Source organism: Neolamprologus multifasciatus, chromosome 20 (genome assembly GCF_963576455.1).
Source record: "Neolamprologus multifasciatus chromosome 20, fNeoMul1.2, whole genome shotgun sequence".
In the NCBI taxonomy this organism is placed as follows: Eukaryota; Metazoa; Chordata; class Actinopteri; order Cichliformes; family Cichlidae; genus Neolamprologus; species Neolamprologus multifasciatus.
This window is the reverse complement of record NC_140458.1, coordinates 24,325,937-24,347,203: the sequence shown is the minus strand read 5'-3', so window position 1 is coordinate 24,347,203 and position 21,267 is coordinate 24,325,937. Positions and strand designations below refer to the sequence as shown.

General features: G+C 39.8%; 1 protein-coding gene across 4 annotated transcripts; it reads left to right on the top strand.

Moving 5' to 3' along the window:
* Positions 1–6,812: 6,812 nt before the first annotated feature.
* On the top strand, positions 6,813–20,839 carry tti1 (TELO2 interacting protein 1). 4 transcript variants are annotated; one of them, XM_085145310.1, is made up of 5 exons: positions 6,813–7,536; positions 7,684–7,843; positions 8,937–9,104; positions 9,945–10,149; positions 16,915–20,839. In XM_085145310.1, the coding sequence occupies exons 3-5, from the start codon at positions 9,084–9,086 to the stop codon at positions 16,995–16,997; spliced, it is 309 nt and encodes a 102-aa protein (XP_085001436.1). In that variant the 5' UTR covers positions 6,813–7,536; positions 7,684–7,843; positions 8,937–9,083; the 3' UTR covers positions 16,998–20,839. The 4 variants fall into 4 exon arrangements, with proteins under 4 accessions (XP_085001436.1, XP_085001434.1, XP_085001435.1 ...); XM_085145308.1 differs by having other exon boundaries at positions 6,852–7,536; positions 8,937–9,325; XM_085145309.1 differs by lacking the exon at positions 16,915–20,839 and having other exon boundaries at positions 6,852–7,536; positions 9,945–15,311.
* The last annotated feature ends 428 nt before the right edge of the window (positions 20,840–21,267 follow it).

Here is a 21,267-nt window from a genome sequence, read left to right as displayed (position 1 = left end):
TACATATGATACTGTACAGCACATTATGGAATATGGTTCTGCTGTGAGGTCCTGCCTCCATGTACTTATACAATTAATCACGAGACAGGTATGTTTATAAATAAGATTATATTAGGCCAATTTTCTTATACATATTTTTGACCAGGGGTATGAAACTGGAAAGGGAAAATGCTTATGAACTTGTAAAGTAAAAACATGATGCATTTAGGGTTATCCTGTTTGGTTTTATTCATTTAAAACAGAAGAAGCTGGAGTGCAGATAAACTGCAATGCAAGTCGGGAGAGATGCAGGTATACGGTCTACCTGGGTCCCACAGGCTATCACCTAAAAAGACTAAACACATTAAATTGCTGCACATTTTGTAGAATAACATTTTAAGATTTTTTTAAAAATAAAATATATATTTTAATTTTATTAAAATTTAAAGAGTCAAATGGAAGGCTTTCTAAAGTTTTTAAATGATATTTGTACTATGAAAAGCAGATTTTTGTTTTGTTAAAACAGTTTACATTTTCACATTTACAGATAAAAAAAACCCCCACACAAAACAAAAGCAAACAACAAGAACAGAAACCTAGCAAACCCACTCGAATGACTAAAATCAACCACCTCCTCCCTTCCTCGCTGGCTCCATATCTCTCAATAAAATGATCAGTGGAATGATCAAACCCCACAAATGATTAATTTCCTTATAAACCACTGAATGCAGTGCGTCGTTGTTTTTTTTGGACACACAAGCCAGAGCGTCAGCTTTGAGCGGGCATCACTACTAACAGGTCTCCTTACTTCTCTTACTCACATGTTTTCTTCGCATCTCTATGAGAGAAAGAAGCATGGTTGAAAGATCAGTTGCTTTTGTAGTGCATTCCTCTCAACTTCAGTAATTTGAAATGATTTATCTCAGATGTGAATTAGGCCTTTGTGCAGTAAATGCGCTAAAAAAAAAATAACGTGGAAAACTGATAATAATGACAGGGATGAATGAATGGATAAAGAACTCAAATATAACAGAAATTTTGTCACCCAAAACCACAAAAAAAAAAAGCTTGGCCAATGTCAATAAAATGCCAATAACATGAGATTTCAATTGCAATTCATTTAAAATGTTTTGTTTTTTTTTTAATTTAAAACAGTGGAATAACAACATACCAAATGTTGTAACTAAGAATTTATTTTCTTTTTCAGGCTTTTACCTTTGATTTAAGTGGGTTGATGGAGAATTTGTTTTTTAAATCTTTAAAAGTATTTTATACATTAAGCTTAAATTTCACAGCAATCATATATGTCCAAACTTAACCAATTTACAAACCTTAAAATTCTTATGAAAATCAGACATGGTCACACTAAAGGCCTTTGCTGATTTGAGATGGCTCTACGAGGTTTCAGCCCAGCAGACAGATTCTTCTGGGTTCACTGTTACACATGATAGTGAATGAAACTCACTAAATCTTCCCAGCTTTGTTGTATGCCTCCAGAGATGTAGTGGTTAACGTGTCTGCTTAATAAACAAAGAATTGCTAGTTGGATTCCAGAAGCAGATAACTTTGGGGTTATGTCAGAAGGACACTGAGTGTAAAACTCTTCCAAATCAAACATGCAGAGCTACCTGCTGTGACAGGGAACAACCTACAGTAGTTTTTTGGCAACTTGAGGTTGCAAAACTTTGTCAAATGACTGACTACAAGTCTATGCAGTCATTTTTTGATTAAGCAAACGTTTTCACTGTATAGCTTTTTATTTTTAAATGAAGTGATGACTGTAGCCAACAAGGAAGGAGTGTTCTCTACAGTGTTTCCTAATATTTTAAAAATGAGATTAAGGGAGCATTTTTCTTAAATCTCAGCTTTTCTTTTCTAGCCTTTGTAGCAAATTATTGTTGTTTCATAACTCTACAAAAGTTCTCGGTTATCATCCTTGTTTCGTCGTTTTATTGCGAAAACCTTAGTTTAGAGAGGACACTTTTTCTTTTTTTGACAATTCTGTGCTTTATTGAAATAAAGTCTTGTGAACCACGTTATTTCTGTGCCTCTGCGTAAATTCCACTAAGAGTCTGTCTTGTGCGGCCCTGGATCGTGACAGGGTTTCCAGTTAAAATATAGCACAGGAAGTCTGATTGGTTAGAATTCATACCACATAGCCAAGAATACTGAATTCTACTTAGCTGGACCTTATTTCCCTTTGTAAAGTCTGGATTTTTTAAGCTAATAATTATATAATAATAATTACAGTGAAAATATTTCCCCTACCTTTATGAAGGACCAAAAGAGCCACACGCATCGAAATAAAGAATTATGTAATTAAGTAATAAATTGTAGAATAAATTCTGCATTTGTAAATTCAGTTTTGAATTCCAATTTTTAAAAAAGTGATTTTCAAAATGTTTTTGAAAAACCTCATTTCAAAACCCATTTTTTAAATTACAATTTAAAAAAGTGATTTTAGCCTCGGGATTTACACTTTGCCCGACATGGATTATGTGATGAATGAAGGGACCCTGCAGTGAAACGAGTGTGTGCCTCTTTATTAAGCCCCACCTGTTGAAGGTAACGTGCTAACATGACCAGTGTTGGTCAGGTTACTTGATCAGTAACTAATTACCCAATCAGTAACTAATTACTGATTACTTCCCCCAAAAAGTAATTGCGTTACTTTACTGATTAATTATTTTCAAAAGTAATTAGTTACTTAGTTACTTTTTAAAAACTAAGGTCAGTACTTCCACACTTTAAACGCTGCCATACTCTCTCCCGCACTCGATATATTATCCATTGTTGATCTGCACACAGCTGTTGCCATGAACGTTGCACTCGTTTACATCATTGTCATGAGACATGCTCGCAAACAAAATCAAGGTTTAGCAACACAGTAACGCAGCATGCTTATGGGAAAGTAACAGTAATCTAATTACCTTTTTTGCAATATTTACTTTATTTGTTAAATGGTCGGGTTCCTGGAAGTTTAGCGCACCCAGGTCCCCCTTAGCAGAGAAGTTACAGATATAGGCACGCCGAGGGATCAAACCTATGAAATCTCTGTTTCGACTCTGCTAAGAGCCCGCCTGTTATTACCTTGCGCTACATGACAGGCTAATAGAAGCAATAAAAAATTCCTATATTTAAAGTGCACGCTCGGGCTCTCTCTTGCTCGCTCGCTTGCTGTGTGTGTTTAATGTGTGCATACTTCAAGCGGGGAACAGTGGGGGGAGTATCCCCCCAAAGGAGGGACAAAAGGACCCCCTGATGATCCTCTACCTAATCACATGAGCCAAGGTGTGAAAACGGGTGTGGGTCACAATCAGCCAGGGTTTCGGGTGAGCTCATTGTGAAACATGGCCCCACCCTATCATGTGATTTCCTGAGGTCAGATGGCCCAGGATGTGAGTGGGCGTTAAGGCGTCTGGGAAGGGATCTCAAAACTGGATTATAGATGGCAGACAGTTGGTGTCTTAAGCCACCGCCTCTGTTCAAAGATGGTCGCTCACAGTGGACGTAAATGGCTTCTTTCACTCCTCTTTCAAACCATCTGTCCTCTCTGTCCAAAATGTGAACACTGGCATCCTCAAAAGAGTGACCTTTGTCCTTTAGATGCAGATGGACAGCTGAGTCTTGTCCCGTGGAGGTGGCTCTTCTATGTTGTGCCATGCGCTTGTGAAGTGGCTGTTTGGTCTCTCCAATGTAGAGGTCTGGGCATTCCTCGCTACACTGTACAGCGTACACCACATTGTTAAGTTTGTGTTTTGGAGTTTTCCAAATGAGTCATCAAGCAAGCAGGCATGTGCTTTGACTGGGAGAAATTAAAAGACACGTTTTGTTATGTTTTGTATTTGAGGGGAACTTCTCAAGCTCCATCTCAGGCTCTTCACCTTCACAGCAGCTTGTCAGTGCAAGAGAGTGAAGAAGAGCACCCGCTTCTTCTTCTTTGTGTTTAACGGCAGTTGGCAACCAACGTAAAGGAGCATTACCGCCTCCTACTATATGGATGAGTATGGATCAGACAGTGAGCTTACAATCTGTATCCAAAAAACAATACAAAACCAAAAAAAAAAAAAAAAAAAAAAAGGACCCTACACTCTTTCATAAACACATATATCCTTCAGAAACCCCACCAGTTCCCTTACCTGTGCCCTACTAGATTAAATTCCCCGAAGAAGAGCACCTGCCGCTATTTCCTCTTTTATACCCTCCTTTGGGTCCCCTGGGTCCTAAAGCCTTCCATTACAGAATTATACCTTATATACACTTGTTGCTGCTCTCCTGGTTCAGAAATATATATATGAAAACTCGGTTATTATGCTTCACACGACCGACTAATCCCAACAAGACAGCTGAAATGAAACATACTTCCTGAACAACAGCATGGTTCTATAGAGGTTAAATGACTCCAGCTCTATCTGGTTATGGTTATGAAAATGCCTATAAGCAGTGTGACCTGGATGAGGGTCATCTTAACCTCCTAAGACCCGAACTCTTCAACGGTATGCATTTTTAATTTCTCTTTGATATTTGATTGGGCTGATTGGGACCCGATGAATGTAAAAACAACCAGATTTTTTTTTTTTTTACCTGATTTTTGTTTCTAAGAAAATTGAGAGCCACATATGAGGATATTCATTTAAAGTTTTGATAGAACAGCAGCAGTATAATGTCCTCGTAAGTGGATATCAGGCCCTTGTAGAGCAAAATTAAGTATTTTGGTCTAAATAACCCAAAATGTGATGTCCACATATGTGGACGCCAGGTCTTAGGAGGTTAAAAGAATAAAATATATATTACCCCAAATTGTAATAACTTGATATTCATTTACTGTCTTTCATTTCTCTAGTAAATCAAACAAACAGCAAGTGGCATTATTTTAAAGACAGAAACATGTACAGCACAGTTAAACATATGGAATCAAGTACATATGTTGCATATGTTGCTATAAGTAGTAGGTACAAGCTATAAGTATACATATAAAGCATTTTATTTTGTTGAATACAACATTCTGATTAATATCTGAATGCTTTGTGTACTCAGTTTAACTCTGAAGTAACAATGTAAAGACAGGAGAGCATAAAGGACTTCAAATTTTATTTACAGCTATTTGAAATCCAATTACTTGTACATCAGTCCTCGCTGCTGCTTTCAGTTGTGATCTACAGTTAATAGCTAAGATGGCATACTTCTCTAGTGAAAATATCACCATAATCCTAAAGAAATAAATAAATAGATAACTAAGGTGAATCTTTATGGATCCTGAAAACTAAATTTAGTGCCAGAACACATCTGACAGTATGTAAAAAGTGAATCTTGTTGCCTGTTATTTTTACTGGAGTGGAGCTTTATGAAAAATACTGGGGTTTGTTCAGTGTCCATAAAGTATGCATGTGCCCAGTAATTCACTTAATAATCTTCATGATGAACTTGGTGAGAATACTTATGATCTTGACTTTTAACATCTGCGATCATGAAATAAAACAGTAGGAATAGCAGCTCTAGTATAATGGACAGATTATGCAGCAATGTCGAAAATTATAGCTTTGAAGTGGGCATGTGTACTTTTGGAAATGCCAGTTGACTCAACTGCTTTGTATTTCCTGTATCAGCTAAAGATTACGTAAAGTAAGGGGGGAGAATTTGACTGGAATACCCTGCTTAGGTTGCTGCCACTTGCTTTGGTTAAGCGGAAGAAAATGAGCGAGTGATAATGTGGGGATTATAAAAAAAAAACAAAAGAAAAGAAGAAAGAGATAGGGCAAGTTGTTTTCTTTCACCCAGCCAGCTTCAATCTGAGGAAATACATTTCAGAACACAGATGTTGGATCATAAGCTGTGGCTGAAAACTTTGGTTTGGTGCATCAAGCAGTTTTGTGCAATTCTAGAGTAACAGTGTTGTTTTCAGAGTGAACAATGAAATGAAAAGACACCTAAGTAGTGTTTTCTTCTTCATCTTTACTGGTGTGTGGACTGCTAATGGCAATGTGATGATCCATGAATGAGTGTGTGCTTATCAGCGCTACGCTCTCCCCCAAGCTGACGTTTTTCTTGGTAGCCATGACAACAAAGACGTCCCACGAATCCCAGCTTCATAAACACAGGGCCCCAGCACCCAAAAAAAGAAAAGAAAAAAAATTGTGATTCCTTAGGGGGAACGCAACCCAGAAATCCCCCTACCAGGGAGAACCTACAGCATGAGCGACTGAGTGAGAACCAAACCGGTGCCCGTCTGTGGTTCAGGCTGCCAGGGGCTGGCCAGGGTTCTCTGCACCACCTGGCAGGCTGAAGAAAGCCATGCAAATTTGATATATTTGATTTCTCTGAGCACAACAAAACTTTTGAAAAGGAAACACAAGAACTGTGATGTGAGGCAATGTATGGTACTCGGTAAAGATTGGGGGGGGGGGGGGGGGGGGGGGGTGGGTATTAAATCAACGCCAGTGATGTCCATAGTGACGACCATACCACAGGCCATACCACAAACCTGAATCTGTAGATCTTTTTCTTTTATTTTTGTAATCTAAAACACAGAAATCCCAAAACTGTCAGCTCACAAAGTTGAAATTTGGTGTCAATTTGGCTTAAATGACTTAAAACATTTAAGTGCATCTATCTTGCCACACGACATGTTCTTAAGTTAGCTAAATTAGTTTCTTTTAGCCAATCAAGTTCAAGCTCATCACATATCATCATTCAGGGTACGTTCACAGAGAAGTTCGTACTCATGTTCGTTTTTTCCTTTTACTTACTTTGGAAAAGAAAACCTAATTTCTGCCGTTCAATGGGCTACTGAACAAATTTAAACTTTTTAAAATCCAGTCATTATTATTATCATTATTATTATTATTATTATTGTTATTATTATTATTATTATTATTATTATTATTATTACTGCTCTTGTATTCAAGTTTGTCTCTTAGTGTCAGGTGGGCCACACATTGATTTTAACACTTTACATATGAGTGGGTAGGATGAGCATTTTATAACAGCCTGTGTGGTTTTTGTTTTTGTGGGAAGGCTAAAAGCTGTTTAATGTCTGATCTAACTGTGTCAGACATTTGCGTTCTCACGTGCATGGATAATATCTAGAAAACCTCAGGTCTGCAGTACATGTGTAAAAGTGGTTAGAAAGCAGTGCATTAACATGTGTTTTGTCTCCTTGCGTAGCTGCTCAGTCCATCCAGACTACTCTCCATATCCAACAGTGATGCCGGCAACTCAGATACAAGCTCTCTCCAAGTGATTCCTTCATCATCAACATCCACGATCCACCAGCTCAACCGCAACATCTGGCAGCTGTGCATCAAACTCGAGGGCATCGCCTGCTGTGCTCAGGCGTTGGGCCGCGATTTCCGTCCCTTGTTGATGACCTCGCTGTATCCTGTGCTGGAGAAAGCTGGTGAGGAGACGCTGCTGGTCAGCCAGGCGGCACTGAGCTCCATGTGGGACATCAGTAAGGTCTGTGGATACGCTTCCTTCAAGGAACTGATCAATGAGAACTCTGACTACCTAATTAATGACATTTCACTCAACCTTCAGAGGCTCAGCCAGCATCCACAGGTAGTTATGACATGTTTTTGTTTTTAGCCCAAAATGGACACAGAAATGACTGCTGGAGGGTTTACCCGATTTCCTCCTTTGTCTGTTTAAGCCTGTGATGCCCTGAGCTTGTACTGTATTTCATTATAATCCTGTCTTGTTGGCCAGGCTCCACGGGTGTTGACAGTTATGTTGACTCACTCTGACTGCAGCCTGCTGCCGCTGGTAGGGGACATCGTTCAGGATGTGCTGACGGCTCTGGATCTCAGCTACGAGCGCACAGCTGCTCTTTTCTGCTCCGCGCTGCACGCGCTCATGAAGGCACTGGGTAAGATTTCAACAGTGATATCAGCTTGAGTCTCACATATGCTGGGAGTCAAAGAGGACAAGGAAGAAAATGTAACTCGTGGCATGCTCTGCCACATTTTTTTTATGTTGCTTAACTTTATGTTTTCTGCAGAGCCTTTCAAAGTTTCTATCAATGAGTACACTTCAGGATAAATAACTTGTTATCAAATTATCAGTATCTTTGGAAACTTTTAATACATCATGATGGTTTTGTCATGAATCGCCGTGTGGCAGGCAGGAGTAGGACCCAAGATGCAGGCACTCAGACTCAAGGGATGAACTCAAAAAACTCAGCTTTATTGGCTGGCAGGGGAAAAGCATACAAAACTAAACTGGGAAAATATAAACTCACTTTGCAGCGAGGCACACAAGGAAACACACAGCTTGAGGGACGACACGACACTGACTCAGAGAAACACAGGGTTTAAATACACTGGGAAGTAACGAGGGGAATGAGACACAGAAGGAGAGCACAGCTGGGGGAAATCAGAACTGACGAGACAAGGAAGCGTAAGCTGAACACACTGAGATAAGACAGAGACCTTCAAAGTAAAACAGGAAGTACGACATAGAGACGCAAACTTGACACGGTGGAGACAGCAACTAAGAAACACAGAGACAAACCATAAGGTAGAGGACTCTAAGAACCAAAAGACACAGAGGTAAACTCAAACATGCAGACACAGACTTACACAGAACAGAGGGTACACAGAAACATGAAGGGCAAGGGATCAAACTAGAAACCATAGAATAACTCACACAAGTACAATAATACAAAAAGCACAAAGAACTAAACATGCTGGGTCAAGGGACCCAGGACCCTGACAGGTTTAAATGCCGAGTTGTTTTCTGCTGTAGAATTAATATTCATAATAATATTTATACAGCGGCACTATAGGTGTTTGCAATTTTACAAGCCCTCACAGTAAAAATGAACATATGTATAAATTAAATCTCCCTAATGGGCTCTTTCTAAAAAAAACATCAGTGTTTGTGTCACACTGATTTGATCAGCTGACTTATTTTATTGTAACCAAACCTATGTTCATATTGTTGTCTTGTTTTTCCTTTAGCAAGGTGGTTTCCTTCCAATTGTAGCAGGACCAGTACATCTGCCAGGTCCAGGTAGAGCTCCAGTGACCAGGAATACCTCAGCATTCGCCAATTCCTGCTGAATTACTGCAAACAGAAAGAACTGGCAGAGGGCATTGGAATAGAGGATGATGAGACAGAAGACTGAGGTAATAGGTCTGTCTAAGGGCCAGTGGAATATAAGCTATAGGTTGTAGTGATGGTTATATTAGATTCAGAGTGTAGAGGAGATGGATCATTGTAATTTAGATTCATAGAAATCTGAACCTCACTGCAAAACTGGCAGTAACCAGCATTTCATCGCTGCTGGCCAGCACTCCTGCAGAGACTCACAGCCGATGACCCATTAGCGGTCCTCAGAGCCTTCAGGGTAAATAAAACAAATCTCTCTTTTCATTATGTGAGTCAAAATTATTCAAGTCATGTTTAGTAACTTGTAATATTGAACGAATCAAAGATGCTGCCCAACAACAGGCTTACTTCATTCAGAAATAATTCTATTATTTTCTTTTTTGGGTTGTAATGTGAAGACTCTACTAACATTTCTTCTATCAGCACAGAAAAATCACTGTGTGGATGCCTTCTTAGAGGCTGCTTTTTAAAATGTCTCAGAGAATCACAAAGTGGGACTTTGTGATAAATGAAGGTGTTAGTTTTTTGTGATCTTTGGTGCAAGTGTCAGCTGATTCAACTTGTCGGTGTAAGTTAGACTACTCGTCAGCTCCTGTCATCAGCTGGACTATTTTTGAATTTGTTATTCATGTTTTCATTGATGAACTGACAAATTCAGACACATTAAGTCTGTAAACAGTCATTTATTCACTCAGAGCTGCTGCTGGGAAATTGTTTCATCAGCTACATGCAGCTTTTGGATATATCCAAGTTTTGTAAATACTATAATTCATCCATGAGTACACAACAGGAAGGTTTTATTGAATTTTGACAGCTTGCTGCTTTTGTACATTACATTTTTGTACATTTCATTCCAGGTGCTGTGTGTGCTGGGTGAAACATGTGGGGACTTTGTGAGGAGGAGGGTTTCTAAAGAGGTTCTGCCCAAGCTGAGCGCCTCTCTGGCACGGCAGGCTCCAATCAGCGCCAAGGCTGGGCCTGTCTACACACACACCCTGGCCTACAAACTGCAGCTGGCTGTATTGCAGGGGCTGGGCTCACTGTGCCAGAGACTGGATCTGGGTAAGAGAATAGAGACACAGTGCTCACAAACAGCACAGTTTCACCAAGACACAACATAGTGCATCATCCTGTAGAACTGTACCTGGGATCTGGCAATGATCAAAGCAGCCACAACATGGACAAATCAGAGCAAGACAACTATTCTTAGTATGACGCCTCAATTTATGGAGACTGGTGCAACATGAAGCCCATTTATGTAAAACCACAGTGAAGATAGATTACCTCTTTCCAGCTGTAATATTTAACTGAAGCTGAAGCTCCTTCACCACCAGGTGGCAGTCTCGTATAACAATGAAAATCAACCATTGGTGTCCCAGCATAAATCAGGGCATCTCTGTTTTATTATACAAACCTTAAACTGTGAAACAGTTTGACATCCTAAACGCATGACAGTGATGTTATTACTAAAAATGCCTCTTCACTGTGGCAGCTCTGTCATTCACCATATTTTGACTTGACTTGACTTTGATGATACGGACCACAGCCAGCTGTGCCAGCAGGATGCTGCTCAGGTCCAAACTGCACACACAGCTACGAGTGCAAGCAGCTCTTCTTATACCCAACTGAGAAACGTGATTGTTCAATCAGAAAATGCGAAGCCATTTAATTGATAAGATCAGAGAAGTTGTTGTTATTTTTGTTTACTTTGTGCTCAACATACTTTCATTAGCATGTTGAAAATATTCAAGCGGCCTGCAGGCTTCTGCCATTACATTACCAATTATGCAATTATGAGCTGCTTGTGTGATTTTTCATCAGTCATTAAGTTCATTAGGCGCTGATGTCCCTGTCACAACATAATGGCTGCGGATTGCTCTAATTTTCCAAAGCTGTTCAGTGTGTGTGTGTGTGTGTGTGTGTGTGTGCATGCCCTTTAGTATTCATGCTGTCATTTGTGTGTCCGAGGAGTACTGAGATGATCTCACTCCTAATGTGACATGTTACAATCCATCACCTAACAAAGAAGACTCCTGGTTGGAACCTGCCGGCCAGGTGGTGCCTTTCAGTGTGGAGGTTTAACTGGTCGGTGTGAATGTGAGTGTGTGTCTCTACATGTTAGCCCTGTGAGAGGCTGGTGATCTGTCCAGGGTATGCCCTGCCTTTCACCCTGTGACATCTGGGAAGAGCCTTCAACGCTGCATGACCCTAAACTGGATGCACAGTTAAGTAAGATGGAGGGATGTGAATTTTGAATTTTTTTTTCTTGTTTTTCTAATCTACAGTTGGCTGATGGGGTCCAAGTGACAGGGTGGTCTGGATACTTAAACTGGAAATGAAATGCTCATTTTATTTTTTTTTAAGCATTATAAAAATAAGTTTCATTCTACAAAACTGGGATTTGATTTTCAATAGTGGTGGCCCCAGGCTGGTCACCTGTGCAGTGTGGAGGTGAACTGAGTGACAGAGTGAACATCACGAATGTCACACCCTCCCACTGAGGTTCATCGCTGACAGATGAAAAGTTAGCAGCTGGTGACACCACATGTCACAAAGGTGACAGAGCTGTCTGCAGCCTTTCCAGAGCCAGCGTTGCATCTAACAGTGACAAGGACTGCAGTGTAAAGATGGTTTTAAAAAGGAGATTAACCAGCAGTGGTGAGGGAGATGTGTGTCACGATCCTGGGTCCTATGATCCAGTGTTTTGAGTTTCAGTTCATTTTGATGTTTATAGTATGTTTAAGCTCATTAGGTTTCCTATGTTCATTTGCTTATTAGTTCCCCCTTGTGTTTTCAACCCCTGTGAAGTCTCCCTTGCCCTTCATGTGTTTCATGTCTGTGAGTCTCATGTTGTCAAGTTCATGTTGTCATGTCTGCATCTCATTATGTTTCCTGTTTTATTTTGAAGGGGTCGTGTATTCCTATGTTCAATGTTTTTAGTTTTACTCTCCTCTTGTGACGTCGTTATGTTCATGTGTGTCAGCTGTTTCCCCATGTGTTTCCGTTTTTAGTCCGTGTGTCTTCAGTCATTCCTTGTCAGGTCGTCTGCTCATCCACGTCACAACTTCAGGTATCCATGTCAGTTCACCATGTTTCAGGTTTTTCATGTTTAGTTTTAGTTAACCCAGTTTAGGTTATTGCTTACTTTCACCTATGCCCTTTGCTTGTACCTGGTTTCCTAGCCTCAATAAACGGCTTGTTTTTTGTTAAATCCACGTCACGTTCAGTTTTTGGTCTGTGTTTGAGTCCTCTCTTGCAAACACATACAGTCTGCCTCAGCCAGACGTGATAACGTATTAAGTGGGAGTGGGCAATTTTGAGAATAAATGCCTGGACAGGCAGAATTATTGTTAGTAAGCTTTAACATTCTAACCTCTCACCACACAGGGCTCTTCAGTCAGAGTCTGTGCTTTTACTCTTTCTACTTTTAAATGAGCTGCAATTAAAAGGTGAGAAAAGTCATTAAGTAAACCGTCAGAGAGGCCATCTGTACCCGTCTGCAGTAACAGAGAAAGTGATTAGGACGTACACTGATCAGCGGACGTCAGAGCACTTAGCATGTCACTGGTATATTATTTTAGCAACTTAAAAGATGTTAAAACATTGTTCTAATTCTACATTGAGAACTTGTAACTTAGCAACATGATCTACAGATATTTTCTCAGATTGTCTTTAAAATACCACACGTGAAGCTGTTAAAGCCACAGCGAGTGATCCTCATTTAATATTAAAAACAGATCATGTGGAATATTTGAAAAGAACGGGGTCTTTCTTGTGACACATAACCTCAAAGAGAATTGCAATTAAACTGTGCAGTTCAGCAGCTGAAGTGCTGCACATAGTCAGGCCCATAAATATTTCTTACATAGCCTCCCTACAGGCTCCAAACTGTACAAGCTAAAATAATTTTAAACCTTGTAAGATTATTTTTAATACTTTTAATGTTTTTTAATCAGTGGTTACCTGAAGCTTGTAGCCATCAAGGATCACCAAATTTAGGTTCCTCACTAAAGATGCTCTGACATCATTTACTGCTGCTCGCTGTGGATACTTAGCCTTCAGTTTTGTCTTCATAGGGCGACAAACCTGCTTAGCTGGGTTTAGTTTGGGTGACTGAGTCAGCCATCTGTACTTCGCAGTACAGAGGGAAAACAACAATTCGGCTGTCACATCAATATGTCTATCCCCTCTAGTGACTTCTTGACTTGTACGTTTTTTGTAAGGTTTTTCTTCACCAAGAAAAGATTTCTGTGAGTATCCACTTTAGTCACCCTCCAGGATTTCCCAGTCCTTTTAGTGTTGCTCATCTTGTCACTGTGTTTTGCATAAGTGTATTTAAAGAATGCATTAAATTGTTAAGTCCATAAACACTCTGCTATCTCTCTCTCTCTCACTTAGATCATTAACTCTTCGGACTGCATTTTGAGTCTTCTCTGAAATGGAAGTTCAACTCTTATAAGTTGTCATGAAATAATGAAAAACTCCAGATCATTTATCTGCTTATTTTGTCGTGGAATAATGAGGGAGCGGGTATCAGGAGAAAAAAAATCTGATTGCTAATTTCTTAATAAATAAAATCCATATAAATAGAGTTTTACAGCCACAGTTATACCACTATCACTGGAATCATATATTTAGCTGACAGTTTGGTTTGAAATGCCTCACTGGCCCCTCGGTTTGACATTAACACTGTATTTCAAACAAAATCAGAGTACAGACTGTACTGACTGCAAATCTAAACTGTTTCTCTGAGAGGAAAAAGAATAACTGCAAGTTTCTGTAGGTTTAATGGTTTTGGTATACACACCTGTAAAGTGAAGAATAATTTCACAGATTAAAAATGTCATTAAAGTATACATACCTGAACTCAAATACAGTGTTAACATTGTGATGAGGATTTGTTAGCTTTACCTGAAAGGCGGCGGTTTCTTACATTGACTTGCAGAGAATAAACTGTATTGGTCTCTCAGTTAGAATGCAAAGCTCCCTTACTGTGACTACCTCCTGCTGTCTCCTTCTGCCTTGGCAGAGCTGCCAAATGTATATAACAGTAGACCGTAATTTGGAAAAAAGGTCCAATCGTTTCTATTAAATGGGTTAATCGGATGGGTGGTTGAGTCACATTAAGACAAATTATTATTGTGTATTAAATGAGAACTCTAATAGACCCGAGATAATTTTGGCAGCATTCACTTTATCCTCTGTCACAAAGGTAATTTGCTTCTCATGAACTAACTTGCTTAGAAGTCAGTATATGTACTTTTATGATCTGGGCCCTATAGGTAATTCCTTCTTTTTGATCTTTATTATATCGTCGTCATCAGATCTTATATGCAGTACTATGCAAAATTCTGCTATTAGCCAAAAATTTGGCACAGGTTGGAATGTAGTGTAGTGATGGCTGTGAGGGTGTAAAGCTGTCTGTAAAACACAGTGGAGGTTCTGTCATGGCTTGGTGCTCTGTTTCAGCAGTGGAGATCTTGTCAAAACTGATGGAATTATTAACCCATAAAAGTGCAGTCAGATTTTGATCCACTATCCAATGCAATCTGGAAAACGTCTGATTCACATGGCATCATTTTTAAGCATGACAGTGATCCCAAACACACTGTCAATGCAATACCATAATTTTTACTAAACACATAATTCATCGCCGTTCTTTCAGGCATACTTAATCACTGTTCCTGTGCTTGATAGTGAAAACTATTACGATGAAATGATAACTACTGCTCACAGTTGTCTGATGGTTTTAGTGTAAAAACTGTGAGCAGTGTTTGCATATACTGGCTCTGATGCTTCTGTATTTAAACACAGTAAGACTACACCTAACAAAGGAGCCAAAATGCATTTGGGCAACAGTCAAGATAGTGTAAGTTCTGGTTAGACTGTAGTGCGGATATGTTCAACACTAAATAAAATAATTTCTTTATGCACGTGTGGCATTTGAATTAATCCAATTGATGTAAATTCATAATGTTTATTTTTCTTAAAGTTGGAAGAGTGCACAAAATTTTGAAAGACACTGCAGGACATCATTCATGTTGTCATTTGTACTGGACAGTATTATTAGCTGAAATTATAAAGTTTAAGTGTGAGATGGAAACAAAATGAGCCTGATTGGATTTTAGCCATGCTAGCTGCAGGGCTCGTCAGTGCCTCCAAAACAGCTCTTACATATCGGGACATGGGACTTCTTGGGGTGTTCCATGGTTAAAAAAAAACAACAACCTTGAACTACTTTAAAGCTTTTGGATTGGCTCTTATAGCCTCTTGACCTGATAATTGAAACTCTCTGGTGAGATCTTAAGCATGCTGTGTGTGCAAGACAGTCCGAAAATGTCTCACAGCTTGAGATCTGAGGGTAATTGTGTCCCAGTTACTCCTAGGAACAATTTTAAGAAGGTGCTGGTCTGTGTTGGCATCAAGCTAAAGCTGCAGATTGTCAGATGACCGTTCATGTTATTAATCTACACGCTTGACATCTGGTAAGTGTTAAGGCTGCTCGAGTACAGTGAATGGTCATTAACTTGTTTTTAGTGGAACCAGCTCGAGAAGACTTGGAGATTATTTCAAATATGTTCTTGTTCAAAGGAACATCATAAAGAATCATAAAGAAGATGTGTTGGTTGTGCTCTTAAGTGAATGATCATGGCCAGCAATAGAATTTAAAGAATGCTGAATTAGTTTTAAGGGACATAAAGTCATGGAAAATATCCCCCACCATCACAGCAACACTGCTAGCCTCTTAGATGGCACAACTAATCCATGGATTCACTGTTTTCCTGACCCTACCTTCTATTGCAGGAGGAGGAATAGAGATCTGTTAGGCTAGCTGGAATAGTTTTCCCACAATTTTCAATTTAATATTTAGAGTTTGCCACTGTGGCCTTGTTTTTCTGTTGACAGTTTCTAGCTGCGTTGCGAATGTTGCTGTCACATGATCGGTTGAGCAGATATTTGCACTAATGAGCAGTTGCGGCGTTATCTAATAAATTGGCCAGTGAGCATTTCAGCTCATTTGGTTGCCAAAGCAAGGCTCTGTCTGCTGTGAAGAAGCATGACGCCGGGCTCAGCTCTCACATGTCATAGCTGAAGTCAGGCTCTTTTTCTTGAGTCTCAGCCATGGGCAGACTTCTAACCTCGGTTAGATTCAAGGTCTTTAGTCCTGGAGTTTCTACACCCAACCACTAACAGAACACTGGGCACAAGCTGTTATAGATTATGCTTAAAAATTCCCAGTGGGATTAATAAATACAGTCTCTCTATATTTACATGCTTCCTGTCTGTGTCAATACATTGTATGGCCTTAAAAAAACAAAAGCTTTAAAGGTCACTGAAGGATTTTCTGCTTATCTTGTACTCCATTACTGGTTAGTACTATCTCAGGCAACCTCTCTCAGAGGGGTAAAGCAGTGGAAGCGTAACCTCTCTTGTCTTTTTAAACCTTGTTTTTTATGAGGAAATTAATCTCTTGAGATTTAGAAATTTGAGTTTTCCTTTTGCCAAAATGGACAACATTAGCCTAGCACACTATTTGATGGCTGGACAAACCAGAACTCCTGGACACACAGAATCACACGGAGAGCACATAAACGCCACAAAGTCAGGACCTGTTCTTGTTTTATACCCAAGGCATCCTGCTGCGAGGCAACAGTGCTGACCGCTAAGCCATGATGCCCATGTTGCTTTATTATTAAGATGTACCCATGCTAAAAAGAAAAGGTCTTATTTTTCCCATCAAAGAAGGAGACTATTTTTTTCCTTTATCAATCCTGTGCTTGATTTTCGTTGCTGGCACTTGACGCTGTCCTCCTTTCTATCTGACAGGGGAGAGATTTGGTGTTGGGAGATGGAAGGAATACGAAGGAGCAACAGAGAAACAGTCAGCGGCTGCAGCCTCACTCATGTGAATACCGATTTGGCTACAGCTTACCTCTGGGACGCCTGCAGCAAGCCAATTACCAAGCCTTAGTCACAGAGAGAGAAAGACAGAAACACACATTGACTGAAACAAATAATATGTTTCAGCTCCAGCTTCAGCTCCAATTCCACCCTGTTACTCATTTACTGCAAAATTTACCAGCACCAGGCCCTTTCCTCTTTAGTATTTCTTATTCCTCTCCTTCCATCCGAACACCTTGATTCCACAAAAGACTACAGGCCAAGAGTGTAGCCCCAGAAAGGGAGGAAGAAAGGGGATAAAAGCAGCTGCTAAATAATCCCATTTAACTCTGAAATGTGCACTGCTGCTTTTATTCTTGACACACAGCGAGCAGGCCTGGTTGAAGCCGAGTGTGGGTTGAATTGGCAAATAGAGTAAGCAGAGAGGGAGAGAGACATGTTTTGAAATGAGGCTTGAAAGGCAGCCCAGTTTGCAGCTCAGGGAGTTGCTAAATGTCTGCTGGGAAGGATGGTGAAAGAGAGAGATACAGAGTGTGAGTGAGATAGGAGGAGGAAGATGAAAGAGTGGATGGAGGGAGCAGGAGCTGGCAAGGTTACGAAAGGCGCACCAGGTGAATGGGAGGAAAGGAAAACACGGGGAGCTGGGCCACCAATAGACTCAAGACATAAAGGTGGGGGAAGTGTAGAGGAAAAAGAGGCACCCCTTTTTCCCACATACATCCACTCCTTAATGTCAGGAAGAGTGGATCTCTGAAATCCAGGGATGTGCAAACAGCCTGCTGTGAAATTCTCCACCTGAACCACCTCAGCAGTTTTACTGAGCTCATTAGGAGTTAGCAGAGGTAAAGTCCAGGCTTGGTCTACTTTTTATACTCTTTCATCTTTTTCCTAGTTCCTCTTCTTTCCCTCCTCCCTTCTTATCTTTACCATATATTTGGAACCAGGATCATATCTTTAAAGGATTTGTTCTTTTGGATATAAAAGCGTCATTATGTGCACGCACTGGACGTAATCATAAAAGAAGCACTCACAACAGTAACCACGTATGGAGTGAAGCCTGGAGCTGCACATGTAACGTGCCCCACTTTCCTCACAACCTACTGCACCACTGCCTGCTGTTTCAGCCCATCCACCACCCCAGCATCCACCTGTGTGCTCCTGGAGTTTTATGAGTAACATATTTGCAGGGAGTGATCCACCCGAAGACCAGGCACCGAGCTCAAACTGTATTCTGCTGCTGTGATTAATCCGTGACATTAACTTGGCTTTGTTGCATTTTAGTCTTTTTTATTTTCTTTTACAAGTTGATTTCTGTTGTAATTTCTGGATAAAAGTAAAAAAAATATCAGATTTTTATATAAATAAAATATAGTAAAAATGTCCTGTGTTTGGTTTTCTCAGCTGAAGCAGACCTCGATGTTTGTGAAGCCTGAATTTGTACTATGTGCAAGGCGGTACTTTTCTTTGGGTATCGAAATTCTAGCATGTCCTGCCTGATAATAATTTAGTATGGTCTGATATTTTTTATAAAAGACAAGTTGTTGTTTTTTTTCTTGTTTTGTTTTTTCAAATCTGCGCTCACATGGCCCTGCAAATGAATCTTCAGTCTGTTTCTAATCAAACCACAACACACAGCTCTGATGAAGCACATTTGGAGTGTTTAACTATTAATCAGTAATAACTAATAGTTTTTTCTTCCTGATACTTTGAATGCTAGTTAATTATACATGAATATTTAAAGTGCAGATCTCAGAGTTTTCAGTCTTAGTTGATTTGACAACAACTGTATTACTGCTAATAGCAAATGTTTAATATAAAGGCCATACATTGTAGGGCTAGCAAATCAAACTATTGTTGTTTTTTTTAGGAAGGCAATAAGTTAACGCCATCTGACTTTATATTGCAGCGGTACACCAAAGTTAGGTACACCACTACACATTGAATTCTGAATTCTGGCTCTAATATTCAAATATTTCAGCAGAATTCAGGAGTTCCAATCACTTCAATGGCCACAGGCTTATAAAATCAAGAATTTAGACATGCAGACAACAGCATCTCAGCCACGAAGTGATAAGCCATGTAAAATCACAACATGGGGTCAATGGATGCTGGGCACATAGTGTGCAGGTTGCCAACTTTCTGCAGAATCAGTCACTATACAGTGGAGAAGGTCCGTAAAGATGTCTAACTTCTGGCATCAACAAGACATTTTCATCAAGAGAACTGCAGCACACAGGGTATTTTCTCTTTATTAGACCATCTATATAAACCTTAAGGATGGTTCTGTTGGAAGAATCCCTGTAGATCAGCATTTTATGAAATACAATCATACGACATTCAAGTCACTAAAACCGCATTTCTTCCCCATTCTGATGCTTAGTTTGAACATACATACTGAAATACTGCCTGTAATTGGATGATTAGATAATTGTATTTAATGTCGAACCAAGTGGCTGCTGAGTTTATAAATATTGCAGACACCAGTATTCATGACTTTAAAGTATATTACCTGTAATACAAGACTTTTAATCCTTTGCTGCAATCTTTAGTAAATCACTTTTTGGGCTTTATTTAAATATCACCCTCACTAATTTTGTCCCTTGAGAAGGTAACTCCCAGAAATACGCAGATGTAGTTCAGCAGTGGTGGCTAAAACCAACAGGAGCAGTTAAGCTAACGTCAGGTTGGCACACAACAGAGCTAACTAGCAATAGCTAGCAAACTTGGCAAAAGTGTTCCTAGCCAGGTAAAGAGCATAAACAGTGAGGAACGACTGTGATGACGAGTTTATATGTGGCATATCATCACAGGTCAGTTGCCTTACAGGCGTGAATAGAAGTGTCTTCAGGACATGTAGGGCTGTGATCTCCCAATACTGTGTGTATGAATCTGAAAGGGAACTCGTTTCACCATCACACTAGCAAAAATGCAGTATGCAAGCAGCCTTTTATAACTCACATCATTCTGAATTATTGATCTAAGTGTTTGGGTAGCAACATAGCAGCCACAAGTAAAAATACATGCTTTAATATACTTAAGTGTTTTCCTGCTTGGAGGTGATTTAAAAACCAAACCTGAAGAGAAAGGCAGTGTTGAGTTAATGAGCTTATAGTTAAACTGTTGGTCCGCATGTTAAAGCTAGCAAAACTCTTTCAGTCTGTCACTTTGGATTATAGGAAGGTGTTTTCCATACAATAGATATTACGTAAAAAGCAACACACAGCTCAGAGCTAATCCTGTTCCCATGTTTCTTTCCCTTTCCTGCACAGTGTGTTCCGACACTTAATCCAGGTGGATCCGGACACCTTCTGGTTTACTCTAAATGAGCTCCACTGCCTGTCCTCTTACATCCCACACCACCCCGACCTCCTGCCGGTGCAGCTGAACGGCACGGCAGGCCGTGAGACGAGTTCTCGGACAACGTGTTCAAACTGCTCAAGGAGGAGTTTGGCTCCGTTACTGAGACAGTTAACCAGCCAGTCAGCTAATGAGCTGCTGCTTGATGAAATTGACTCTTCTCACAAACGGACAACTTATTGAACCACGACTCCAACAGGTCATTTAGCTGAAAGAAAGTCTATCAGCTGTGCCAAAAAAAGCAGCCGTCAGATATGTTTGTGATAAACTTCATGGTGTGCACAGTTCTGATAAACAGCAAGGTATTAAAGGAACCAGGACCACACCTGACACGTCTTCTACATTAGGAAAAGAGCTGCTGATTCTGTTTGATCGGTTTTTGTGTTTCACAGGCACGTTAAGGAAATACAAATGTTAGATTTTCTATTTCTTTTCACTCGTCAAGTTTGAGCATTTTGAAGCAATTTTGCTTTTGCCGACCCTAATTTTTTTTTTTTTAAATTCGTGAACTTGAAAGATAATCACCAAAGATCACCCAACTCAAAAGGTTTTCATTCTGCTGATGTGAAAGCTGCACTTGAGAAGAGGGATTGTGAATGTCGCTCATAGTGCTGTGTGCACTTAAAATGTGTCTGTAGCTCAGAGGGTTGAAAGGCTGGCTTCAAGAGTTTGTCCAGATAGGAAACAGTATCCTTGGTAACATAATTTACCCCCACTCCAAAAAAAGTGTATGCAGATGAAAAAGTGAAGTCTCTTTTTAACCAAATTTCCTGCTAAAAATAATAATTTAAATTCTACAGCTTATATCTTCTATTAAATGTTAGTCTATAATATTTAGACTGGCAGCATTTTTTTAAAGGTTTCTACCCAGAAAAGCTTCAAATAAATCATGTGAAAGACCAAAACTAACAGGTGAGTGCA

Coding starts and splice junctions, on each gene's coding strand:
- tti1 (XM_085145308.1), top strand. CDS start 7,342: ATGACCTCGCTGTATCCTGTGCTGGAGAAAGCTGGTGAGGAGACGCTG. Junction 7,537..7,683: donor GGCTCAGCCAGCATCCACAG/GTAGTTATGACA, acceptor CTTGTTGGCCAG/GCTCCACGGGTGTTGACAGT. Junction 7,844..8,936: donor CGCGCTCATGAAGGCACTGG/GTAAGATTTCAA, acceptor TTTTTCCTTTAG/CAAGGTGGTTTCCTTCCAAT.